Below are 22,199 nucleotides of genomic sequence, written 5' to 3'. Positions count from 1 at the left end.
AATTGGGAAACGTATTGAGCGTAACAACATTTTAAGAAATCATAAATTAAACTTAAATTCAATCGATGTAAACTAGAAGAATAAAGCGTCCAGTCAAAGGCGGAGTAAATCTGATACGCACACTGTCGCGTCGGGTCAAAACATCGGTGGCAACGAAACAGCGGAATAATTTGAAAATCCAACTTTACTCAGCGGTACGAGAAATAATAGACTAGAGAAAAAATAAAAATTCTAACAGCGTTATTTTAAGTTTTTCTGGATACACACAATTACTTATACCACTTATTTTTTATCAGAGCGCGACCCGGGTTACAATGAATTATCATCATCTTCAAGCGCTTTTTAATTAGCGCCTGAAGATGATGATAATTCATTGATATCCGGGCTCTGATAAAAAATAAGTGGTATACGTAATTGTGTATATCCAGGAAAAACTTATAATGGAATAGCACAAAGTAAAACAAGAGTTAGTGGATTTTGGGCTTTATTTTATGTAAAAATCATCTCAGAAAATCCAGTCTGGTCAATATGTACTTTCGCGACCAATTAAGGGCTAAAAGTGCCCTCAAATACGACCTTGGCACCGATGTAACCCGATGCGAGACCCGGCTGAAGATCAAAGAAGATTAAATTATCTTTTTTTATCCTTACGAACTATTGCGCGTTAGTTTGCTTCGCTGGAATCCTATGGGTCGCGACCTGTATCATTGAGCCGTCGTTTGATATCGGTAGATAGACTATTTGCATAGAACGTCGGATAACGAGAAGAAAATAGTGTATGCTCACTGGGTCAAGACCTAAATCATAGCGTAGTTGAGTGTTATCGCTGAACAGATTACTCGTATTGAACGTCGTTGGACGAGAAGGAAATTGCGCCTGCTTAATTGGATCTATCCCCTATCTGCAAGACACATTTGAGGTGCACATTCTGTGACAATGCTACACCCACAAGGAAGGATGACGAAACTGAGTCTACTAGCCATTCTTGGTAAGTTATACCACGTCATCTATTACTCCTGTGGCCACGTAAACCAAAAAAAAAGGTTTTTCGTCTCGCCAACTGCTAATTATTATTATAGTATTCTACCGATTAAGGTAGGTTTCCATGGAGTACGCAAGAAGTGATCTGGGAGCCTCCCTTTCCTTCCAGCACTGCCTTCTTTAACTCACAGTAAGGCCTACTCTCTTTCAATCTATCTAAAAATCCTATTCTTTTCCTTCCCCTCCCTCGTTTCCCTAACATTCTACCCTCTAACACCATTTTCAACATCCCCTCACCGCTAAGCACTAACTCCATCCATACCTTCTGTCTCCTCCGTATCTCATCTAAAAGCTGTCTCTCCTCGCCAACCATATCCAGCACTTCGTCATTCCTTTTCCTCTCCGTCCATTTCACCCTCTCCATTCTTCTCCATACCCACATCTCGAATGCCTCCAATCTTCTCTCGTCTTCTTTCCTCAGTGTCCACGATTCCGCACCGTAGAACTGCTAATTAGGTTAAATAAAATCATCTCGAGTTTCCGCGCGGGCAATAAAATGTGAGATCACCCACGTTTCGGGTTCCGTCTCGTCACCAATTCTCAAGGCTACCCGGAAACCCAACCCGAAGAAAACAAGGAACTTGAAACGTTGCCAATCTTGTATTTTCTTACCCGAACGGAAACTCGATAAAAGTTCATCTATTCTGTCCGCCGGGAAAGTGATACATCATGCTATTTAGATTCATTGATTCCCTAGAATACCTTTGCCAAACCAATATTGTGTAGATGAATGCTTCACGGGAGCTATTCCCCCAGAGCTGACGTTTCAACTCCATGCCCTGAGGACGATGAGAGAGACATTGAAACGTCGCACAGTGGGCTAGAATCGAAAAAAGCTGACCAAACCCTCAAAAACGATTTTTTTCAGCTAGGAAGATGAAACGTCGCAAATATATTCTCAACTAAATTGTGCATTGCTTTCCAGATTATTTTTTTCCTGTGTTTTCACGTTAGCAATATATGTGAGGTCAAAGTTGAACAAATTTAGCGAAAAACGACCACCCTCGATTTTTTCTGAAAATTGCCAACTCTATCCTCGTGCAGTGATTTTATGAATAGTTTTATCGAAAAAAATGTTTCACCATCTTAATTTTCAAATCTTTTTCTTCTATTTGAAGGGTTTTTAAAGATTTTGTTTCATCAATAACCATAGATTTATAACAAAATGGCGGAGCCTGTTTTCAGCCCATTTTTTTACATAAACGTAGAGAAAAAGTAGATACTATCATCGACTTACACTAAGTAGTTTATATCATGTTGTTCTTTGAAGTTTCTATATTGTGAATCTAAAGTAAAACCTTGCACCAATTGGCAACCCCGAATGTTACATCGTTTTTTCCGTGCCGTCGACTCGGGTTCTGGCTGCCGCGGCGCGCCGGCGGCGGAGAGTACGACGACGCGGCAAGCATGTCGATGCAACATGGCCAAATTAAATTTCATATCTGGATGATCGTTATTAGAGTAATAGAAAATAGTCACCGGAAAATAAAATTAACAAAAATTGATGAGAATTACTCTTATTATAGAATCGCGGGGCGCTGCAAGAGGTATAGTGAAAGACTTCTTTCTTTGAGTACATTCCATTTTCTACTAAGGAAAATGGACTTAAATCGTGCACTAAACGTAGGGAAACGTGCTTCCAGTGTTGACAAACAAACTTTCTAGGCACGAGCCGTCAGCTGTGTCCCATGGCCTCCACTCCCCCACCCCATACCTATTTGAAGGACTGCCGAAAAGGGTCGTTTTATAGCACTGCGGTATCCAAATAAGACCAGAGACCAGGGAGTGAATTGAATTGGCTTTCATGGTTTTCTACTTTACAGGTGCTTGCATTACGTTCGCAGCGATTGTCATCTCTGATCCGATACCGGAACCTACAATGAGCCCGCAATCCATCAAATGCAGAACAGAGGCTGATGTGAGTTCTCCGAATGGGTTGATCCCACGCTCAGGGCCGGAACTAGGAGTTTTATCAGGGGAGGAAGATCCATATACTCCCCCTCCCTCACTCCTCCCACCACAATAATGAAATATATTAGGGGGATCGGGTTGTTGTGGTGGCTAGAGTGGTGGCTTCCCACCCGGCGTGATCGGGTTCAAATCCCGACGGTGGCAGAGAATTTTCAGACACTGACCGATCTCTGCTTGAATTCTACGTGGAAGACATTTCAAGATCAACACTCCGTCCGTCGGATGGGACGTTGAGCCGTGGTCCCATTGGCGCCTTTCGTTAACAATAGGCTGATGCCGACGCCGGATTTCTCTCCACCCTTCCTTACCTACCCCTTCCCTCATGGCGCAAATGACCTAAGCGGTCGGTCGCCTCCTCCAAATAACATTCCATACCACCAATTAATGCAATACCTCCGTAAACTATTTTCAGAGATACAGTGGTTGAAATCACACACCGCATGCATGCTATTAATAAGTTTTATTTATTAACCCCTTGCACTGTAATGACGAGTCTAGCTCGTCATGAACTTTCGACGCCAAACCGCGCAATGACGAGTGTATCTCGTCATCGGATTTTCATAATTTTAGCCCTATTTAGAGGAACCATATAATTATTTTAAAAACTTAACAATACTAAAACATTCATAGTATACATGATTAATTCATTTTTCATAAAACATGATTCATTGGAAGGATTAAAATGATTTTATTCGAGTAGAGATAGCTGTGTCCTCCATGTTTAAGAATCACATTTTATTTCCCGGTCTACTTTGATTACAAAATATCATTTCATTACAGATCAATAAAAGAGAACCACTGAAAAAATAAATAGAGAATAGGTGCACGATATTCAGAAAATTAATCTAAGTGGAAGCGGACACTTATTCATAACACTTATGCACTTCATCAACTGGTTTTCTGCCTTTCACTGCCAGGTCACAAACACCAAGGTCGTCTCATCCTTCTGTACAAGGCTCCCTCTTTGATTTCCTTCTCCAGACCCAGAACCAGATCCTTTCTAACCTCAATTCGTCCGTCATCTTTAGCCTTCTTCTTACTCTTCTCATTCTCCTTCCCAGTGGTGCAGCGAGGGGGGAGCTCAGAATGTTTTAAAAGTTAAATCCATTTTACTTAATTGGATTAATGTTACTTACAGAATAGTGTAAATGTAAATAAAATCCCTCCGAAAGCCGTGAAACTCACCATTTTGAACCATTTATCTTGAAAATTTTCTAAACTAGTACCACCGCACCTCCCGTTTTCCCTGGCGAGTATTCCACACCCCCAGACACCCCAGTATTAGTTGTGCCTAAACCCCCCAGCCCTAATTCCTTGCTGCGCCCCTGCTCCTTCCACTGTTCCCTCGTCTGCTGTACTTAAAATCCCCTTCCCTCCTAAAATATGCCCGATCCGATTCCCCTTTCTCTTCTATACAGTTCTCAATAATATTTATTTCCTTCCCAACTCGAACCTCACGTGGGGAACACAAATAAAGAATATTTGCGGCATAGCCCTGAAGAAATTAGGATTCGTCAAGCGTATTGTGGAAAGATTTTCGGATAAGAAAGTAAAAGAAAGATTGCAGAAAATTTTCTCGGGTTTTCCACCGGCTGATGTCGTCCATGTCTCCCATGTCAACCGGTGGAAAACCCGAGAAACTTTTCTGCAACTGATACGCCGGGAAAACCTAAGATCATATAAAAGAAAGGTGCTATTTCGCACTCGTCCGACCGCACCTTGAATATGCCGCGAGCGTATGTGATCCGGTGCAGAAAGATTTAATCCGCGAGCTGAATAAAATATGTACAAAGGAAGGCTGCGCGTATCGTCAAAAACTGCTACCGGTGTTAAGACAGTGTTACCCAGATGGTATGCGAATTAGGCTGGGAGCCGCTGGCGACTCGGAGGCTGCGCGCTAGGCTTAGATTGCTTGAACAATTAAGAATGGATATTTTCAAGAGCGACACGGAGAACATAATATTAGAGCCCCATTATATTTCCAGGTTCGACAGAAGCGATAAATTAAGAGAGATGTTTTGCCGAGCAAATATGCATGGGAATTTGTTTTTCCCCCGAACCATTAAGGACTCTAATAAACGCTAGTCCCAACTACGTTAGAGCACTTCATTTTTTAGCTGTAAACGGCTGGTGTCCTAACACCCCCTGCCACACGCCTTTTAGGCAGCTTGCGGGGTATTGTGTAGATGTAGATGCAGAACTCTTTCCAGCACCTCCTCATCCCTCACTCAACCCACCCACTTCACTCTCTCTAGTCTTCTACAATACACTGATACGTAGTACTACATGAATTACACTTACACAGAATAGTGCTTTTAGTAACGCAATACAATACACTTAAACATGACTAATTCAAATAATGTGTCTGTATTGTGACTCAATTGCAACTACGCAAATATTTTCTATGTATTTTGCCTCAAACTTGAATTCTTTGAGCATGTTTAGCTGCTTGTACTGATGATGTCGTCAAGTTGACAAAGAATGCTTGCTTACGTTCAGTTACCTATTATTGTCCTTAAATTAGATATTCACTATTATCCCACTGTACTCCTCGTGTAGTTTTTGATGATTTTGAGTTTTCTAAAACTTAGTCCTCCAGATGACACTGTAACTGGCAGCATTATAAATATTCTCAGTGCAGTAGTAATAATAGAGTAGCCTTTCTCTACTTAATTTTCATAAATAAGACAAAATATCTCTTGATGTGACGACCTTAAATTTTCGTCGACTGATAAAGCGTGGTGCTTGAAACTCTCAACTCAAATATAAACTCTTCAACTGTTGAGATCGGCAATTTAGAAGTTTGATCACTGATATTCGGAGTGCAGTCAAATATTAAGAATAAATATTTCGCGTCCAAAATGTATTTTATTATATTGTATTATGTTTTTGGCAATACTTTCTAGGAACTCGTCCAGTATTTATGGGATAAATAGGACATTTGCACATTCTTATGTCGAATAATGCAGAAAACGGCCTTGTATAGCTGCAATAACTTATTTTTAACCTGAATTTCAATGATAAAATACGTAAAAGAATCAAATATTTTAACTAAACGTTACTCCATGATATATTTCATATAAACTTGCGCGCGAATTTTCATTTGATATTTTTTTGTTATTTGGGCAAACTTTCAACATTTTCATACACATCTCTTCAAAATCTTTTCACGATGAAAATGAAAAAGCAGGAGCAATTTCCACAATTTTACATTTATTAAAACGACAGGTTTCGCTTTTCAGCATCATAGACCTGATGATGCTGAAAAGCGAAACCGGTCGTTTTAATAAATGTAATTTGTGGAAATTGCTCCTGCTTTTTCATTTTCATTATGTCACGTTTCCACTCCATCTCGCCTGAAACCTCAGACTATATTCTTTTCACGATATTTATCTGATGGATATAAGCATAATATGTAACAAGATTGACACGTTATTAATTTCACTTAAAGTCGCAAGTTAGCTTCAGTGCTTCCATCTGATGTTTGTATTTTTTCAGGTGAGGGGGGAAGCCGTTTACGAATGCATTCGTCGGGAGTACACGGAAGAACAAAGGAACGAGACCTTGAGCATGTTTCCCGATACCAAATGTCTCCCTTGCAAGCACTTGTGCAGGTAATGATAATTTTTTATCAATGTTGGTGGTTGTTTTCGGGAATTGCTGCGTAGGTAACATTTTCTTACTCGACGTTTCACTTTTTGTTGCATTGAAATTGATTGCCTCGTTTGGACAATACAGACTCCTCAAACTCGGGTGTCTTGCTTTTTTTACAGACAGTAGTATCTTTATCAATTGTTGCTATTATTAACATGCTTATTTGATTCCATCGTGAGAGGAACTTAAAGTGCATAAACAAAACTGCATTTTCCTTTTCGGGAATCAAATATAATTAAAAAAAAAGGTACATATAACCATCCCTGTAATCCGCCACTGGTTCCAAGAAGTTTTGTCTTTAAAGAAATCCGAGAATGAAAAACAATAAAATCAGTAAAATTTAATGAATAAAATATTTAAAATATAATAAATAAAAATACTATGATAGCCTAAATACTAAATAAAAATGCTTTATAAAAAATTGAAAACAAATATAATAATAAATTATTATTATTATTGTTCTCAAAAAATTTCTCGGTCTTGTACAAGTTAAATTATCACACTAATCAAGCTCACATTAAGTTGCAGCAGTCACAGGCTATTAATACACCAAAATATTGCATTTTTTCTAATTTATAACATAAAAAAACATTTTTCGTTACTCTTCCTTTAGCTTGCTATGCCACTGTTTGATTATACTTTGCCAGTTGGAGTACCTACCCTCCATAACGATATCTATGTATAATTTAATTACCTTTATCAGTTATTAGCATCATTAATATGCTCATACGATTCCATAGGATATTAACGTGATATGAACTTAAAATAGATCAAAACAATATAATCCTTTTCGGGAATAAATCATAATGAAAAAATTAAACATACCAATAACCAACGACAGAAAAATTAAACTAATTTAGTTTTTCTATAAACTTATCGCAATTTTTATGTCAATGTTATCAACTTTTGCTCCTTAATTTTGTCTATGAAAGGGAATGCTATCGTGTAGATCATACATAAAAAAAGAAAGTGAATGATTTTTGGCAACCTTACCACGTAAATACCAATATTGTCCTTTTTGCCAACAAATGAGCTATAAATTCCGTGGTAAGTAATACATCTATTTTAATAGCCATGAATTTAATCTATTTTAATCATTACTCATTAATAATCCGGTGATTACAATCGGGTATACCACTGACTGTAACTTTTATAAGTATTTTCATTTTTGTTGTAGCGGAGTCATGCCTTTGACATTTCCTCTATCTTCACAGAAAGCAAGATTTGCTCACTCAATGCATGAGGAACGGCGCCGAATCTTTACGGAACATCTCAAATAAATCAACAGAAATGGTTCCTCTCATAGCAGAGATGTTGGAAACCGCTTTGATCACACTATGTGAAAATGATGGTGATATGATGAATGGTAATATTTTATCCACTTCCATTGTTTTCATTGATAAGAAGATATCGAGAAATGTATTATGAATCCTGACCACTTTACCTTTTTTCTCTTGTTTAAAACTCAGTACAAGAAGACGAAGAGGACAAGGAATGCTTTAGGAGAATGTGGAAAAAATGTAAAACCAGCGTGTCATTCATGGACGATCTGGATACTGTGGCTTTGTGTGACTCGGAAGAAGAAGAAACTGATCCTTTCACCAAGGAATACGTGTGCCAGTAAGTGAAAAAACAGGAAACTCAGTATAACTTTCCCCGTTCTAAAAATGACGCGGTCGGTAGCATCAGTTCACCATTTAATACGGTAAAAATTCATGATGAAGATAGTCAAGTATTTTCTAGAGAAGAAAAAGTATTTAATACGACTAATATGTAATGGTTCCTTTTCTATTGCTTTATTTCAATTCAAGATACTTGATCTGATTAGCTTCTATCGCAATACAAGCTCACTTATTCTCATTGTTGTCCTCATGCCTTAATAATCATTTCCTGAACATCCCCGAATAAAAAAAATATTTTTTATAAATATTTTTTATTTTTTTAACTCATATAAATTTATGTTTATTATTTATGTATTTTATTGATACATGCACAGAGTTATTTATTTATCCCAAATTATTTTTTTAGGAATGTAGCTGAATTTTTCCAATGTTCAGAGGGAGAGGGAGAATCGTGTTCACCGAAAGTCAAGACTCGTGTGTCGAGGATGAAGTCCCGAATAAGCGGCTTGGATTCGTGTGCCAAATATTTTTGAAGAAGAAAGTATAAGACATTTTCCGAAAATTATACGACCCGATGAAGTGATACATCCGTACCCACCTGTATTTCTACCTTACTAATTGGGAACTTACTGAATGGTACTAACACGCATCATCAAAGCAGTAGAATATTTTAATTTTTTTGCAGATTTGGCGACATATGCAATATTCTAATCTGTGATGAAAAATATTTTTTCCTAAGAAAAACTCTATTCATTGCAGCTCTGTAAATTTAAAAACAAATAAATGAGATACTATGTAATTATTGGTCTATTTTTAAGTTTTAGTACCTTGAACACGTACAGAAGCTGAATAACATGTACAATAACATATCCTTCGAAATGATAGATTAAAAAATTAAAAATATATAAAAAGGTTGCACCTTTCTTGGCTGGCTTTGGAAGTAATGTATCTTAAGTTGTAAGCATTTTCATTCACCATTACTTATAGCCATCACCTTTAAAATATCATCGGAGCGAGGTAGCCTAGATGTGTAGAGCGCTTGGATGGAAATGAAAAGGATCTGGGTTCAAAGTGTTATGTGAAGCCTTTGGACAGCATCAATGATGAGCATGAGTTTTTGTCACCTCGAGACCTTAGGGTCAAGACCTAAATCAAAGTGCCGTCGAGTATTATCGATAAACAGATTACTCGTATAATAACGTCGTTGAACGAGAAGAAAATATTGTCTGCTTGCTTAGATCAAGTCCCTATCCGCAAAAAAAAAAAAAAAAAAAAATTTATGCTGCGTATCTCGTGACGATGCGACAGTTTACATCTGAGCAAACTGAGTCTACTAACCATTCTGCGTAAGTAATACCAGGACTTTACGCTACTTCATACACTCCTACATGCAAAACAAGTTGGTATTTAGCCTTCAAAACGACCAGCCTCCCCTCTTCTCTGTCTGCCGTCGTTTCTATCTCTGCTCAAAGTCTTTTTACCCCACCCATTACCCCACCCATTGGTCTCTCCAGCTCAGTCTAGGTCTTCCTCGAGGGGGTGTTCAACACTAGTCATATCGGTGATATTCCTTCTCAAGAGGCCCAACCACCTTAAATATCTGCTTTCTATTGTTTCAAATATCGTATATCCTGCTCACTGTTAAATATCTTTCAATTCTCCATTTAATCTAATCCCTCCCGCGTTGACATATTTTTATGAAATGGGAGTTATCAGCTAAAGCAGATCCTATCAAATTTAGCTGAAATGCTGGATAATGACAATAGGCTGAACGTTACCTATTTTCAAGAGAACGATAGGATATTGAGAGTTTCAGTGCCATCTAGACATAAAAATAGGGCGAAATATAATTATTATATAGATTATATAGCAAATGGGATCGGAACAGACTGTATATTACGATATTGCAGTGATTGTGCGAACGATAATTGAACAGTAGGGTGTTGCGCTCATGTAGCAGCAATAATGTATTATTTAACCAATGGCCGATACTAAGTTAAAATTGCAAGACCGGCCGAGATTTTATCTAAAATATTTTTGAAGGAAAATATTATAACATTATCAATGAAGATTCAGAGGAAGACGATTAAATTGTTCAGTGAAAATTCACAAAAAATCCATGTTTGAGCAGATATTGTTCGTATGTTTTTTTTGTTATTTGTACGCAAGCAGTAAAAAAAGTTAAAAACTTGAACATTTTGTACTTTTGACTTCAGCAGTTGCCTAACATTAACCTATGATAAAATCCCAAGGGTTAAGCGTAGGTCGGGTAGTCTAAATGATTTTTTTCAATTTGGTATAGCTGACTACTAGGTCCTAGAGGACGCTGAATAAATATCGTACACTTCCCAATCAATTCCCTTCTAAGTTTTGAAGGGTATGGAAGGGTTGGGTGTCTGGAATTTTTTTAATTTGAAAAAAGCATACTCAGGAGGACCAAATATGTGCAAGTGAGAGGACTAAATATGTGCAAGATAGTATGAAACGTGTGTTATGGGGGCAGAGGTCATTGAAAAAACATCAAAAAATGGCCAAAATCGCATATTTTATTTTTTTCGCGTTGTTCCACCACCTAAATATACTTTTTTCATTACATTAGCCGAAAGCTATTTAAATAATCCTTCGAAACTCATTTTTTTTCTTTCTGGCCTTCTCAAAAATATTTTATGAAAATTATCGTTTGAAATGTACGCATCGACGCTATTTCTCTTTATGCCACTAAATAAATGTTAAAAAATTATGCATCTGCTACTTTAAGAAAGCCTTCAAATGCCGCAAACCCCATTTAAAAATATGCTTTCTACCCCGAGATATTTTAAAAAGAGTGGAAATCGAATTTTCGAGCTAACCGACCCTGGTGTGCCTCTAGCGGGCTGGAAGTGTGGGGATGTTAGTCCTTTTTTGATCCCAAATCCTATGCCCCAAGTCCGGAAAAAATCCTGGAGGAGGGACTTTTCACCTTCTTATTCGGCTATGCCCTTTAATTGCACTTGCGGTAACCTATAACAATGATATTCAGGATAGACAAAACCAGTTCGTTACGTGATATATTTTAATTTTATGGAATTTATTGAAATAACAAATAGATAGAAGATAAGCCGTGACTGATAATTTAAAGTGCAAGCATTTTGCATGCTTACTTGAAAGGTTTTTCAATCGTCGATAAAATTCGTGGATGGTAAATTTTAAAATAAACTCTTACATTACCGGGACGATTTAATACTTATGTTGCTAAAGTGTAGGTTTATTAGAACTTACGAGCCACATCAAGTCACCATTTCCATACAAGTAGTGAGATTTCACTTCAACAGTAGCATTTATTTGAGGATTACAAAACTTAATACGATGGAGCATGCTTCTCTATGGGAGCGAGGCTTGGAAGATCTCAGGTGCAGAGAGGGCAAGAGTGGAAGCATTCAAAATGTGATGATACCGAAGAATGATTAAGGTAAAATGGGTCGGCCGAGTTAGTAATGAGGAAATGATATGAAAAGTAGGAGAAAAAATAAGTCTCATAAGAAGGAGAGGACGAGACAACTTAGTTGGCCAAATTATGAGGCATGATGGTCTGATGTAAACTATCATTTAAGGACAGGTGGCAGTGAAGAAGGGCAAGGATTGACACCGAATGAATTACTTAGGGCAGGTAATGAAGGATGCATAAGAGAATAAATACGCCATTATCACTATGAAATGGCTAACGGATAGGAGAGCAGAATGGAGCGCTGTGCTAAACCATTCTTAGGATTTTTTTTACTTAAGATGATAACATTCGTTTCATTTATCTCACAATTCTTGAGGTAAAACGCATTTAATATAAGTAATCTGTCACGGCCACATTTAAATTCTAGACGTAATCAAGGTGTTTTCATTAAATCAATCAGCATGCTTAAACCATTATTAATTAAACTATACAAGGAAATTATTTACCACGGCCGATACCTCCCGAATAACTTCTCGGAGCTCAATCATTCAAGCTAACCAGGCATTTTTACCACTTAGGAGTTTCGGCAAGGTAGACAAATCCGGCTAAAGACATTTGCTTCTCTTCTGTTTCATTTCATGACTGACGGCACACATGTGGAAGATGCCGTAAAGGCCCGTCGCTGGCTATTCCACGCACATTACCGTAAATAATACAGATAAATATCTTAAATTAATGCAATGACAATTTTCAACATGTCTCACAATAATAAAATACCTGAAAAACTCAAAGTTTTAAACTTTATATCCAGCTCTTTGGTGTACCAATTTTTCGAATAAATTTGCGCGTACAATTACATGTTTCATTCCACTTTCCTATGTTATTTGGGCAGTCTTTCATAACTACGATGCACACCTCGTCATATCATTATAAAAATACTAGCGCGACCGGGTTCCATGTTGCAAGGTATTTTCGGTGTTGTTCCATGCTGCAAGGTATTGCAAGGTATTACAGCCACACCTAAATGTGATCCCACATCTATCGTCTACATTTACATCGAAAGCAACACTGAACAAACTCAAGAACGTAGAGTGTGTACTCTTACAATAATCTTTATTTGATGGATATAATCAGTGGCGTAACTAGGAATATGCTTTGGGGGGATGGTATGACCTGGGGTGGCGCCCCCAGTTTGCTTTGCTCGAGACTTAAGGGCCGCGACCTAATTTATCGAGTCGACGAGTGTTATCGGTGAACAGGCTACTTGCATTGATCGTCGTAGAGCGAGAAACAAATTATTTCAGCTCACTTGCATTGAGTCGCTATCCACCACAAACGTGCGTATCCTGGGACAATGCCAAACCCACAAGGAAGGATGACGAAGATGAGTCTACTAACCATTCTCGGCAAGTAATACTACGTCTAACACTACTCCTTCGGCACACGCTGGTTTTAAGCCTCCAAAAAGACCCGCCTCAGTTCTTATCTATCGCCTGTCGTCTGTATTTATGCTCCAAGACTCAATACCCTTAGTACTTGGTATCTCCAACGCAGGCAAGATCATCCTCGCTCTCTTCTACGATCAGATCTATCATTAAAAATCTGTTCTATCATATTGTTGTTATTTCTTTTTAATATGTGGCCCAAGCTCCTTAAGCGTTTGCTTTTTATTGCAGTAATTACTTTCGCCATAGATCTCTTTCACAAGGGCACAAGGGTCTAACAGGCAAACTGTCTACTAAAATTTGGGAGTAAAGGCAACATATTATTATTACTGTAGTAAATACACTTTTTATTTAAATATAAAAGTTATCAATATAAAAATATAAGTTCCATATATAATAACGACAGTTATCTTCTATGTTTCCTGTAAACGGCTTATATTTGTTCATTATTAACTCGCGATTAATCGGATAAATCAGTTCGGATTATTTCCAACTTTGATTGGCATGCTCTCTGCCGTCTTAATGGTTTTCTGAATTTCGCGTCATACCATCTCGGTTCGCTGCCATTTCTTTATTTTACTGGGGAAATAACTCTTGAGATGGGTATTTACGAGTGAAAGAAAAGATTCTCAAATAACCTCTATATTTAACTCTATTACTGATTACACAAAACAAAACGAACGTTATTATAACAGGACTATATTAAAAACCTAGCCTATCTTCTAAAGGCATGGGAGTGAATATCCATGGGGAAAAAATTAGCATGCTAAGATTTGCCAATGACATAGCTGTTATAGCAGACGTTGACCCAGCAATACAAAATCATTAGTGAAATGTATACGACAGGTGAGAAACCAATGGACTTCGAGAGGAACATTATAATCCCTATTCCTAAGAAGAAAAGAGCGGAGAAGTGCGAAGATTATAGGACCATAAGCCTTACTACACATGCGTCGAAGATACTGACAAGGATCATCTATAGAAGAATAGAACGAAGAGCAGAAGAGTTCTTGGATGAGGACCAATTTGGATTCAGAAAAAACAAAGGCATAAGGGAAGCCATATTGGCCCTAAGACTGCTCGTAGAGAAGAGAATGGAAAAGAAAAAGCCAACGTTCGTTGCGTTCGTGGACTTAGAGAAGGTATTTGACAACGTGGATTCGAGCAAAATGCTTGGAATCCTAAAGGAAATTGGGGTTCTTTACAATGACAGAAGAATCATCCACAGTTTATGCAAATACCAAGTAGCGGTGATAAAATCAGGGCCCAGCTGTGAAGAAGCAAGAATAAGGAGAGGAGTGCGGAAAGGCTGTGCATTGTCACCCGTAATTTTCAACGTTAACATTGAGAAAGCCATTAATGAAATCAAAGAAAAGGAATTGGGAGTGAATATCCATGGAGAAAAAATTAGCATGCTAAGATTTGCTGATGACATAGTTGTTATAGCAGAAACAGAGAAGGATTTGAAAAATATTCTGGTTAATATGGTAAGGGTAATGAGCAAATATCAACTGAAAATAAGCACGAAGAAAACCAATATATTAGTATTTAACAGAAGAGAATAGATCAAGACTAACATTAAAATAGGGAAGCATAACCTGATAGAGGTGGATGAATTCAGTTATTTGGGAAGCAAGATAACTAGTGACGGGAGAAGCAAGAAAGAAATTATCAGCAGAATAGCTCAGGCAAAGAGAGCATTCCACCAAAAGAGAGACCTGCTTACAGCGGGAAACTTAAATATGGAAGTAAAGAAACAATTTATAAGAACCTTTATTTGGAGTATGCTCTATACGGAAGTGAGGCATGGACAATGACCGCGGCGGAGAAACTAAGGATAGAGGCCTTCGAAATGTGGTACTACAGAAGAATGATGAAGATCAAATGGATCGACCGAGTTTGTAACGAGGAAGTCCTAAGAAGAGTAGGAGAGAAGAGAAGCCTCATAAAAACCTTAACAAGAAGACGGAACAACCTTATAGGCCACATCTTGAGACATGATGGCCTGATGAAGACAATCGTCGAGGGACAAATGGAAGGCAAGAACGGTAAAGGAAGACCTCGAGCAAAACATATGGAACAAGTAAAGAAGGATGTAGAAGAGAAGAAATACGTGGGTGTGAAAATATTAGCTGATAGGAGAATTGAGTGGAGAGCTGCGTCAAACCAATCCTAGGATTGTTGACCAGTGATGATGATGATGATCTTTTAATCGTCTGGGGGGCGGGTGCTAGTGGGCTCGTGACCCCGTTCCTCTCCCTTATTTCCATCTATGCTACTGTGTTACCTTTTGATAATGACTATGTGTCTAAACTGGTTGGGTTAAATAAAAGTTTCGTGGAAAATTACAGGGCTCTTTACCTTCCCACTCGATCACTCGAAATACTTTTCCACTGATCCCTTCTTACCGATTTCAGATTCAGTCGTAAATGACTGAGTTTCTGTGGTAAAATGTGCGCTCACCTCGTAGAGCACGGCGGAGTGAACGTATGTGACATTATTAATAGTGCCCTCAAATAGGACATACGGTCTGTAAAAAAAGCAGGATACCCGAGTTTGAGGAGCTCTAGCGTCTAAACGAAGCCATCGATTTCAATGCAACAAAAAAAGTCATACGAAATGGAATTTATTTTTACGTTGTTTAAATTACTTTTAGAAACATTCGGCTCGATAGTATTTCCTGCACATATTTTTTCCTCAATAAAGTACCCGTTTTTTTGCGCGTAAAATCAAGTTGCCCAACTTTGAGCGCTAAGCATTCCCTTTGTTTTTGTTCCTGTAACTTGCAATTTTGATATAAGAAAGCCAAATCTGGTATAAACAGTTTGCCGAAAACAAATTTTTTATACAGGCGCCGATGCGAGACTCGACTGAAGATCAAAGAAGATTGAATTGTCTTTTTTTATCCTTGAGAACTATTGCGCGTTAATTTGCTTTCCTCGAGTCCTAAGGGCCGCGACCTGAATCATTTAGCCGTTGTTTGTTATCAGTCACATGCATGGAACGTCGGAGAACGAGAATAAAATAGTGTCTGCCCGCTGGGTCAAGTCCAAAATTATGGCGTAGTCGAGTGTTATCGCTGAATACTCGTATTGAACGTCGTTGAACGAGAAATAAATTGTGCCTGCTTTCTTGGATCCATCCCCTATCTGCAAGACACACTTGAGGTGCACATGCTGTGACAATGCTACACCCACAAGGAAGGATGACGAAACTGAGTCTACTAGCCATTCTCGGTAAGTAATACCACGGCTTCTATTACTCCTGTGGCCACGTAAACCAATGGTTTTTCGTCTCGCCAACTGCTAATTAGGTTATATAAATTTATCTCGAGTTTCCGCGCGGATAATAATGCGTGAGATCTCCCACGTTACGGGTTAGGTCTCGTCACCAATTCTCAAGGCTACCAGAAACCCAACCCGAAAAAACAAGGAACACGAAACGTCGTCGATCTTGCATTTTCTTACCCGAACGGAGACTCGTGAAAAGTTTATTTATTCTGTCCGCCGGGAAAGTGTTACATCATGTTATTTAGATTCGTTGATTCCATTGTATACCTTTGCAACAGCAATATTTTGTAGATGAATGCTTCACGGGATTCCTACCAGGGGGAGCTTGTTCCCACGGAGCTGATATTTCAACTCAACGCCCTGAGGACGATATCAGAGTTTGACATTGAAACGTCGGTTCAGGCACAACAGCTCATCTGGTGGCAATCCTATGAAGAATCCATCCTAATCGTGGGCCAGTAAAGGACCAAATGTAATGCTGTGTAATCTACCACCTATTATCAAAGAAGGCTATATTCGTCGGAAAAGCATCAGATCTTGCACCACCTATTATCCCTAAAATTATCGGAATTGCACCCTTCCTCTTCCCTTTTAGGGTCCGCATGTTTGTGAGAAAAAATTAATTCAAAAGCGTCACCATGATTTTGAAATTGGGGGGTGTCCCGGAGATTTCGGGGGCCTTCCGCGGTGTATGGAAAACACCCTAAGGTAAAGTGGGTGCGTGGATTTTTGGTGTAGGACATGTGAATTTTAATTCCCAACATGAATTTCTGCTAGCATTTATTAAAATAAAGTATATATTGATGCCATCTTACTCGTTTTTGGCGTATTTTTCAAAGACTCAATGTTGTAACCCGAAAAACCCTCTGTGACAAAGTCACTGTATTTATTAACTAGTTTTTCCTGACTAAACTGAAAATACTCACTCATTTAAAGAGATTATGGGTTCTCTCACTCTCACATCTAATGCCCAAAGAAAATATTTATCGGCACCATTTTTTATCTTCATTTGCACCAAAAAAAAATATTTGAAATTTGTCGTCTGTTTGAGTATAATTGAGACAGAAAAAACGAAAAGGCCCGAAAAGTCTATACTACAGGGCGATGGCTCATTATGTCGAAAAAATGGTCACTATTTTAGAAGTGTGTGGAAAAGAAGCCAGACCAACTGCGGAAAAAGTGAGATCATTTCTAACTAGCGAAGTTGGGAACTTATTCTTAGGCAAAAGCATGCAGTTTCTTCAGGTCTACTTGAAAAGAATTTACTCCGTCTTTCAACGTTTAAAACAACTTAAAATTTGATTATCCTAGATCTTAATTAATTCCAATCGGATACGCAAATACATTTTATATTTATCTCAACAGTTTCCATTTGCCAAGCAAAGGTTGTGAAGCAAGAAAATTTGTTCTTGGTGGTTGATTGTTTCCCTTCGATAACTTCAAATTTGCAGCGTCTGAAAATAGTAATTTAATCAGGGAAATAGTGAAGTTTGCTATCACGAGTGGAGCTTTTGAATGCTTGAGAAAAACGTATGCCATAGAAAAGCACTCCGGATAACACAAAATTGAAATAAAAAAAACCTGATGCAAAAAGGAGCAAAATCACTTTAAAGAGAATTGAAGTTGCTAAAGTATGCTACCCCATAATAAACTTGAATAGTTTAACTGAACATGTATTTACTTTTGAAATATTACGCATTAGTAAAGCACTAGCTCCTAATCGGCTTCAAGAGAGAATTAGAGAAGTGCGTAAATGTTCTCTCTAAAGGTTTATCTTCATTCACTTCTCATGTAAAATAAATATACTATTCACATTTACAAGTACTCCGGACTCAATTTTTGGCACATATAAATTTTCCCAGCATTAAATTTGCCTCAAAAAATTTCAACTCTTTTAGATATAAATGATACAAAAAACGACATTCAAACAAATTTTTCCGGCCTTCTTATAGTTTAACGAACGTTTTTTTTCCCTACCTGCGAATTCTAAAAAAAACTATTTCTTCCGTATTAAATACATGAATAAAATGATTTCTGTTTGAATAAACTCAGAAGTAAAATTTTCAAATTCAAAGTAAAGGAAAATGTTGATCACGGCCAACTTTTTATAGGATGAAAATTTCAAGTACTTAGGGTAGGTTATAATCAGAGTTGGCAATAGAAACGAAACGAAAATGTTTTGTTTCGACCCGGAGGGAAACGAAAATGCAAGGCCTAGGTTTAGTTTCGCTCCCGCACGAAATTGAAATCCCCAAGGAGTTTAGGATCGACCCCGGACGAAACTAAATTAATCGAAACCCCGCCGCTCATTACTAAGTTCCGATCCCAGAAGTTGAGTGGAGGGAGAAAAGAGGGAATAGTTTCGACCCATTACGTTTGACATGCGTGTAAAGAGGTTAAAACATTGAGCTTAAACATTAATGGCCATTTTGTGCTCACCGTTCTCCTATTAGTGGTGAAAATGTGAGTGCCCCTTGCATCTAATGGCGGCAGGCCAAACCTGTACTTCATTCAACCATGCTTCGTACTCGGTGTGTGGGTCGAAACAAAACCCTTCGATGGTGAAGAACGTGGTCGCTCCGGTGCGAAAATTGTCGGCGTTTCTTTTCGTCCCAGAGTTTTAGTTTAGTTTCAACCCGAAGTAGTTTTGACTCCGATTTCGTTTCGACCCTGAGTTTAGCTCCCTGGGTTTAAATCCAAATTCGTTTCTTTTCTAGATTCCGCTCCCTGTAACGACTTTAATTTCATTTCATTTGCCAATCGTGGTTATAAGCGAGTCATGCATCAGCAAAAAGATCGATGTAGTATAATGGGAGGTAAGTGCTCTGTTGAAATTTCTTTTCTTTTTAACCCACTTCTCACGCAAAACGACCATGCATTCGACACAAGCAAGTTCAATGAATTCAATATTTGGCTGGTAACATCTTCTATTAAATTAAATCTTACTATTGTATATGGAAATCGGATACTACCTTCTGACAAAACTTTTCTATTGTAGCCGCTCTGTATTGAAAAATTGCCTTTGTGCAACATTCTTGATCTAATTGTCAAGACTCTTTTTCGCCCCCATTTGCTTTCATTGTTTTTTACCTTACAGGTACTTGCATTACGTTTGCAGCTATTGTCATCTCTGATCCGATACCGGTACCTACAATGAGCCCACAACTCCTCAAATGCAAAATGGAGATTGATGTGAGTTCTCCGAATGGGTTGTTCCCATAGAGGTCCCATAGAGGTCCCCATAGTGGTTGTTCCCACACTCAGGGCCGGAAGTAGGAGTTTTGTCAGGGGAGGGGGATCCGTTTACTTCCCCTCTCTCACTCCTCCCACCACAAGAATGTAAAGTATTAGGGAGATCGGGTTGGTGTGGTGGCTAGAGTGTTTGCTTCCCACCCCGTGGGCTCGGGTTCAAATCCCGGCGGTGAAAGAGAATTTTCAGGGACTGCCCGATCCATGCTTGAATTATACGCGGAAGACTTTTCAAGCGCAACATTCCGTCCGTCGGATGGGACGTTAAGCCGTGGTCCTCTTGGCGCCTTTCGTAAAGAATAGGCTAACATTCTCAGTGCAGTAGTAATGTTAGAGTAGCCTTCGTCTAGTTTATTTTTATAAATAAGACTTAAATTTCCTCTTAGTGAGGCGTCCTCTAAATTTTCGCCGACTGATAAAGCGTGATGCGTTAAACTCTCGATCTCTACTATATACTGATCAACTGCTGAGATCGGCAATGTATAAGTTTGATCGCTAATATCCGGTGAAGAATCAACTTGAAATTATGAATGTGAACTTGTTTATTTTCGTTGCTATGTAATTTCATGGATATAAATTTGTTGATATAATCTTGCTATTAACAATAAAAATGGAACACTGAATCAATCGGTCAAAACTTTAAATCCCTCTGTCGGGTAGGCGAGTGGATTTTACATTTTTGGAGGTCCCATCGAGATTCAGTGATCAGAGCGTTTTTTCGTGATAAGTACCTGAAGTGGCCAATCGTCAACGTTCAAGTGTGCAGCCAGAGTGTGGGAGAATATACATACGATGAAGACGTTAAACATAAGGGTCACGCACCCCTTTGAGTGTCATTCACCGTGGTTAAATTCCCCATCTGAAATGGAGTGAACAGCAGCGTCATTCCAGTGTGGCTCCAGATATCAACGGATTATTATTGTGCGCCGTATAATTAAGTATCCCGGTCGCAAGAGTGCGCAGTTGCCGCTAAATAAATGTAGAAGCTTATTAGAGGAAGGAACGCGTTGAAGATACAGCTTACTAGGTTGATGACCGACATCGAGAAGCTCCTTGCCCTCAAGGATAAAGAACCTGATCATCTTGCCTTGGAAGTCGAGCTCACCCTGATGAACGACGTTGTGAGGGAATGGGAGGAGATATGCCACACCATCCTTAAGGAATTAGAGGAATCAGAAGCATCCGAAGAAGCCTTGGCAGATGAAATGCAAGTAGTAATGAATTTACGAAGACGATTCACCGTAGTTCAACGGAAGTGTGAGAGTATAATCAATCCTATCCAGCCTTCAGCAACGACCTTAACGGAAATGGACAACATTAGTAACGCAGGATCAGTTAGCAAAAGAAGCTTCAAACTCCCCAAGATTGAGCTCCAGAAGTTTGACGGGAAGTTGAAGTCATGGCTTGGATGGTGGTCTCATTTCCGAAATATTCATGACGACGAGCCACTCGCGGATTCAGATAAGGTGGAGTATCTATCACAGGCTATGGAGAAGGGGACAGAAACTACGGAGTTTAGGGAAAGATATCCAGCCGATACTAAAAACTACCCCAATGTCAGAAGGGCCTTAAAATAACGTTTCGGAAGGAAAGATTTGTTGCTACAAGTTTACATTCGAGAGCTCTTGAATTTGGTCATCACGAATACAAATGGAAAGGAAGAAATGACCCTTTCGTCATACTACTTCAAACTCAGTTCTCATCTGCGATCACTGGAAGCTTTGGAGTTAGGGAAAGTGAATCCGGAGACGTTTATCTTCCCACTAGTGGAGTCAGGCCTTAGTGAAGAAATTCTTCGTGCTTGGCATAGAAGCTCATTTAGCACAATTGAAGGCAACCAACTCAAGGCGCTAATGGAATTTATGAGAGTGGAGGTACGAAGTGTCCAGCAGACCGACCTGGCTAAAGCAGGATTCAACTCCAGTGAACCTGTTACCTCTCAATCTACGAAAGGAGGAAGGACAAAAAGGGAAACTGGAAGTCCAAGAAGGAAGATGATATTCCTACAGCAGCAGGTCTAGTAGCCAGTCCCGCTCCCCAACGACATTCTTGTGGATTCTGTGAAGCAGCACCATGGTGGGGTGGATTCTGGGAACGACTCATAAGGAGTGTCAAGGGCCTCCTGAAGAGGATGATCGGCAAGAGCAAGTTGTCATTTGATGAGTTCCGCACCTGTATCGCAAGCGTGGCTGCCACCATCAATGACCGTCCACTTACAACCATTACCGAAGATGGAAATGATCCTGTGTCTCTCTCTCTCTCTCTCTCTCTCTCTCTCTCTCTCTCTCTCTCTCTCTCTCTCTCTCCCTCTCTCTCTCTCTCTCTCTCTCTCTCTCTCTCTCCACTTGCAATGTCTTACAATGCCAGGAGGTTTCCCTGAAGGAAATTTTACCCAAGGACTGGAACAGAGCTACCGAAAAATGCAGAACCTTCAAACCCAGCTGAAGGATCATTTTCGAAAATAGTACCTGTCCCTTCTCATCCAGAAGAAGAAGAAAGTTAA

At 38.9% G+C, this 22,199-nt stretch overlaps 2 protein-coding genes across 4 annotated transcripts in view; both read left to right on the top strand.

The window, feature by feature from the left end:
* Positions 1 to 734: 734 nt before the first annotated feature.
* On the top strand, positions 735 to 9,087 carry LOC124154355. Its single transcript, XM_046528036.1, has 6 exons — positions 735 to 988; positions 2,865 to 2,959; positions 6,511 to 6,626; positions 7,881 to 8,032; positions 8,136 to 8,286; positions 8,695 to 9,087. Exons 1-6 carry the CDS (start codon positions 937 to 939, stop codon positions 8,819 to 8,821), a joined length of 693 nt encoding a protein of 230 aa, XP_046383992.1. The 5' UTR covers positions 735 to 936; the 3' UTR covers positions 8,822 to 9,087.
* Positions 9,088 to 12,972: 3,885 nt separating this feature from the next.
* Positions 12,973 to 22,199, top strand: part of LOC124154354 — a 27,172-nt gene continuing 17,945 nt past the window's right edge. The window contains exons 1-2 of one of the 3 annotated variants that reach the window (XM_046528034.1): positions 12,973 to 13,118; positions 19,545 to 19,639. In XM_046528034.1, coding sequence (XP_046383990.1) covers positions 13,067 to 13,118; positions 19,545 to 19,639 — 147 coding nt within the window. In that variant the 5' untranslated portion in view covers positions 12,973 to 13,066. Of the gene's footprint in view, positions 13,119 to 16,205; positions 16,394 to 19,544; positions 19,640 to 22,199 lie in introns of those variants that run through there. The other 2 variants (XM_046528033.1, XM_046528032.1) reach the window with 2 other exon arrangements.

This window comes from Ischnura elegans, chromosome 2, assembly GCF_921293095.1.
Source record: "Ischnura elegans chromosome 2, ioIscEleg1.1, whole genome shotgun sequence".
Taxonomy (NCBI): domain Eukaryota; kingdom Metazoa; phylum Arthropoda; class Insecta; order Odonata; family Coenagrionidae; genus Ischnura; species Ischnura elegans.
This window is presented reverse-complemented; position numbering and strand designations above follow the sequence as displayed.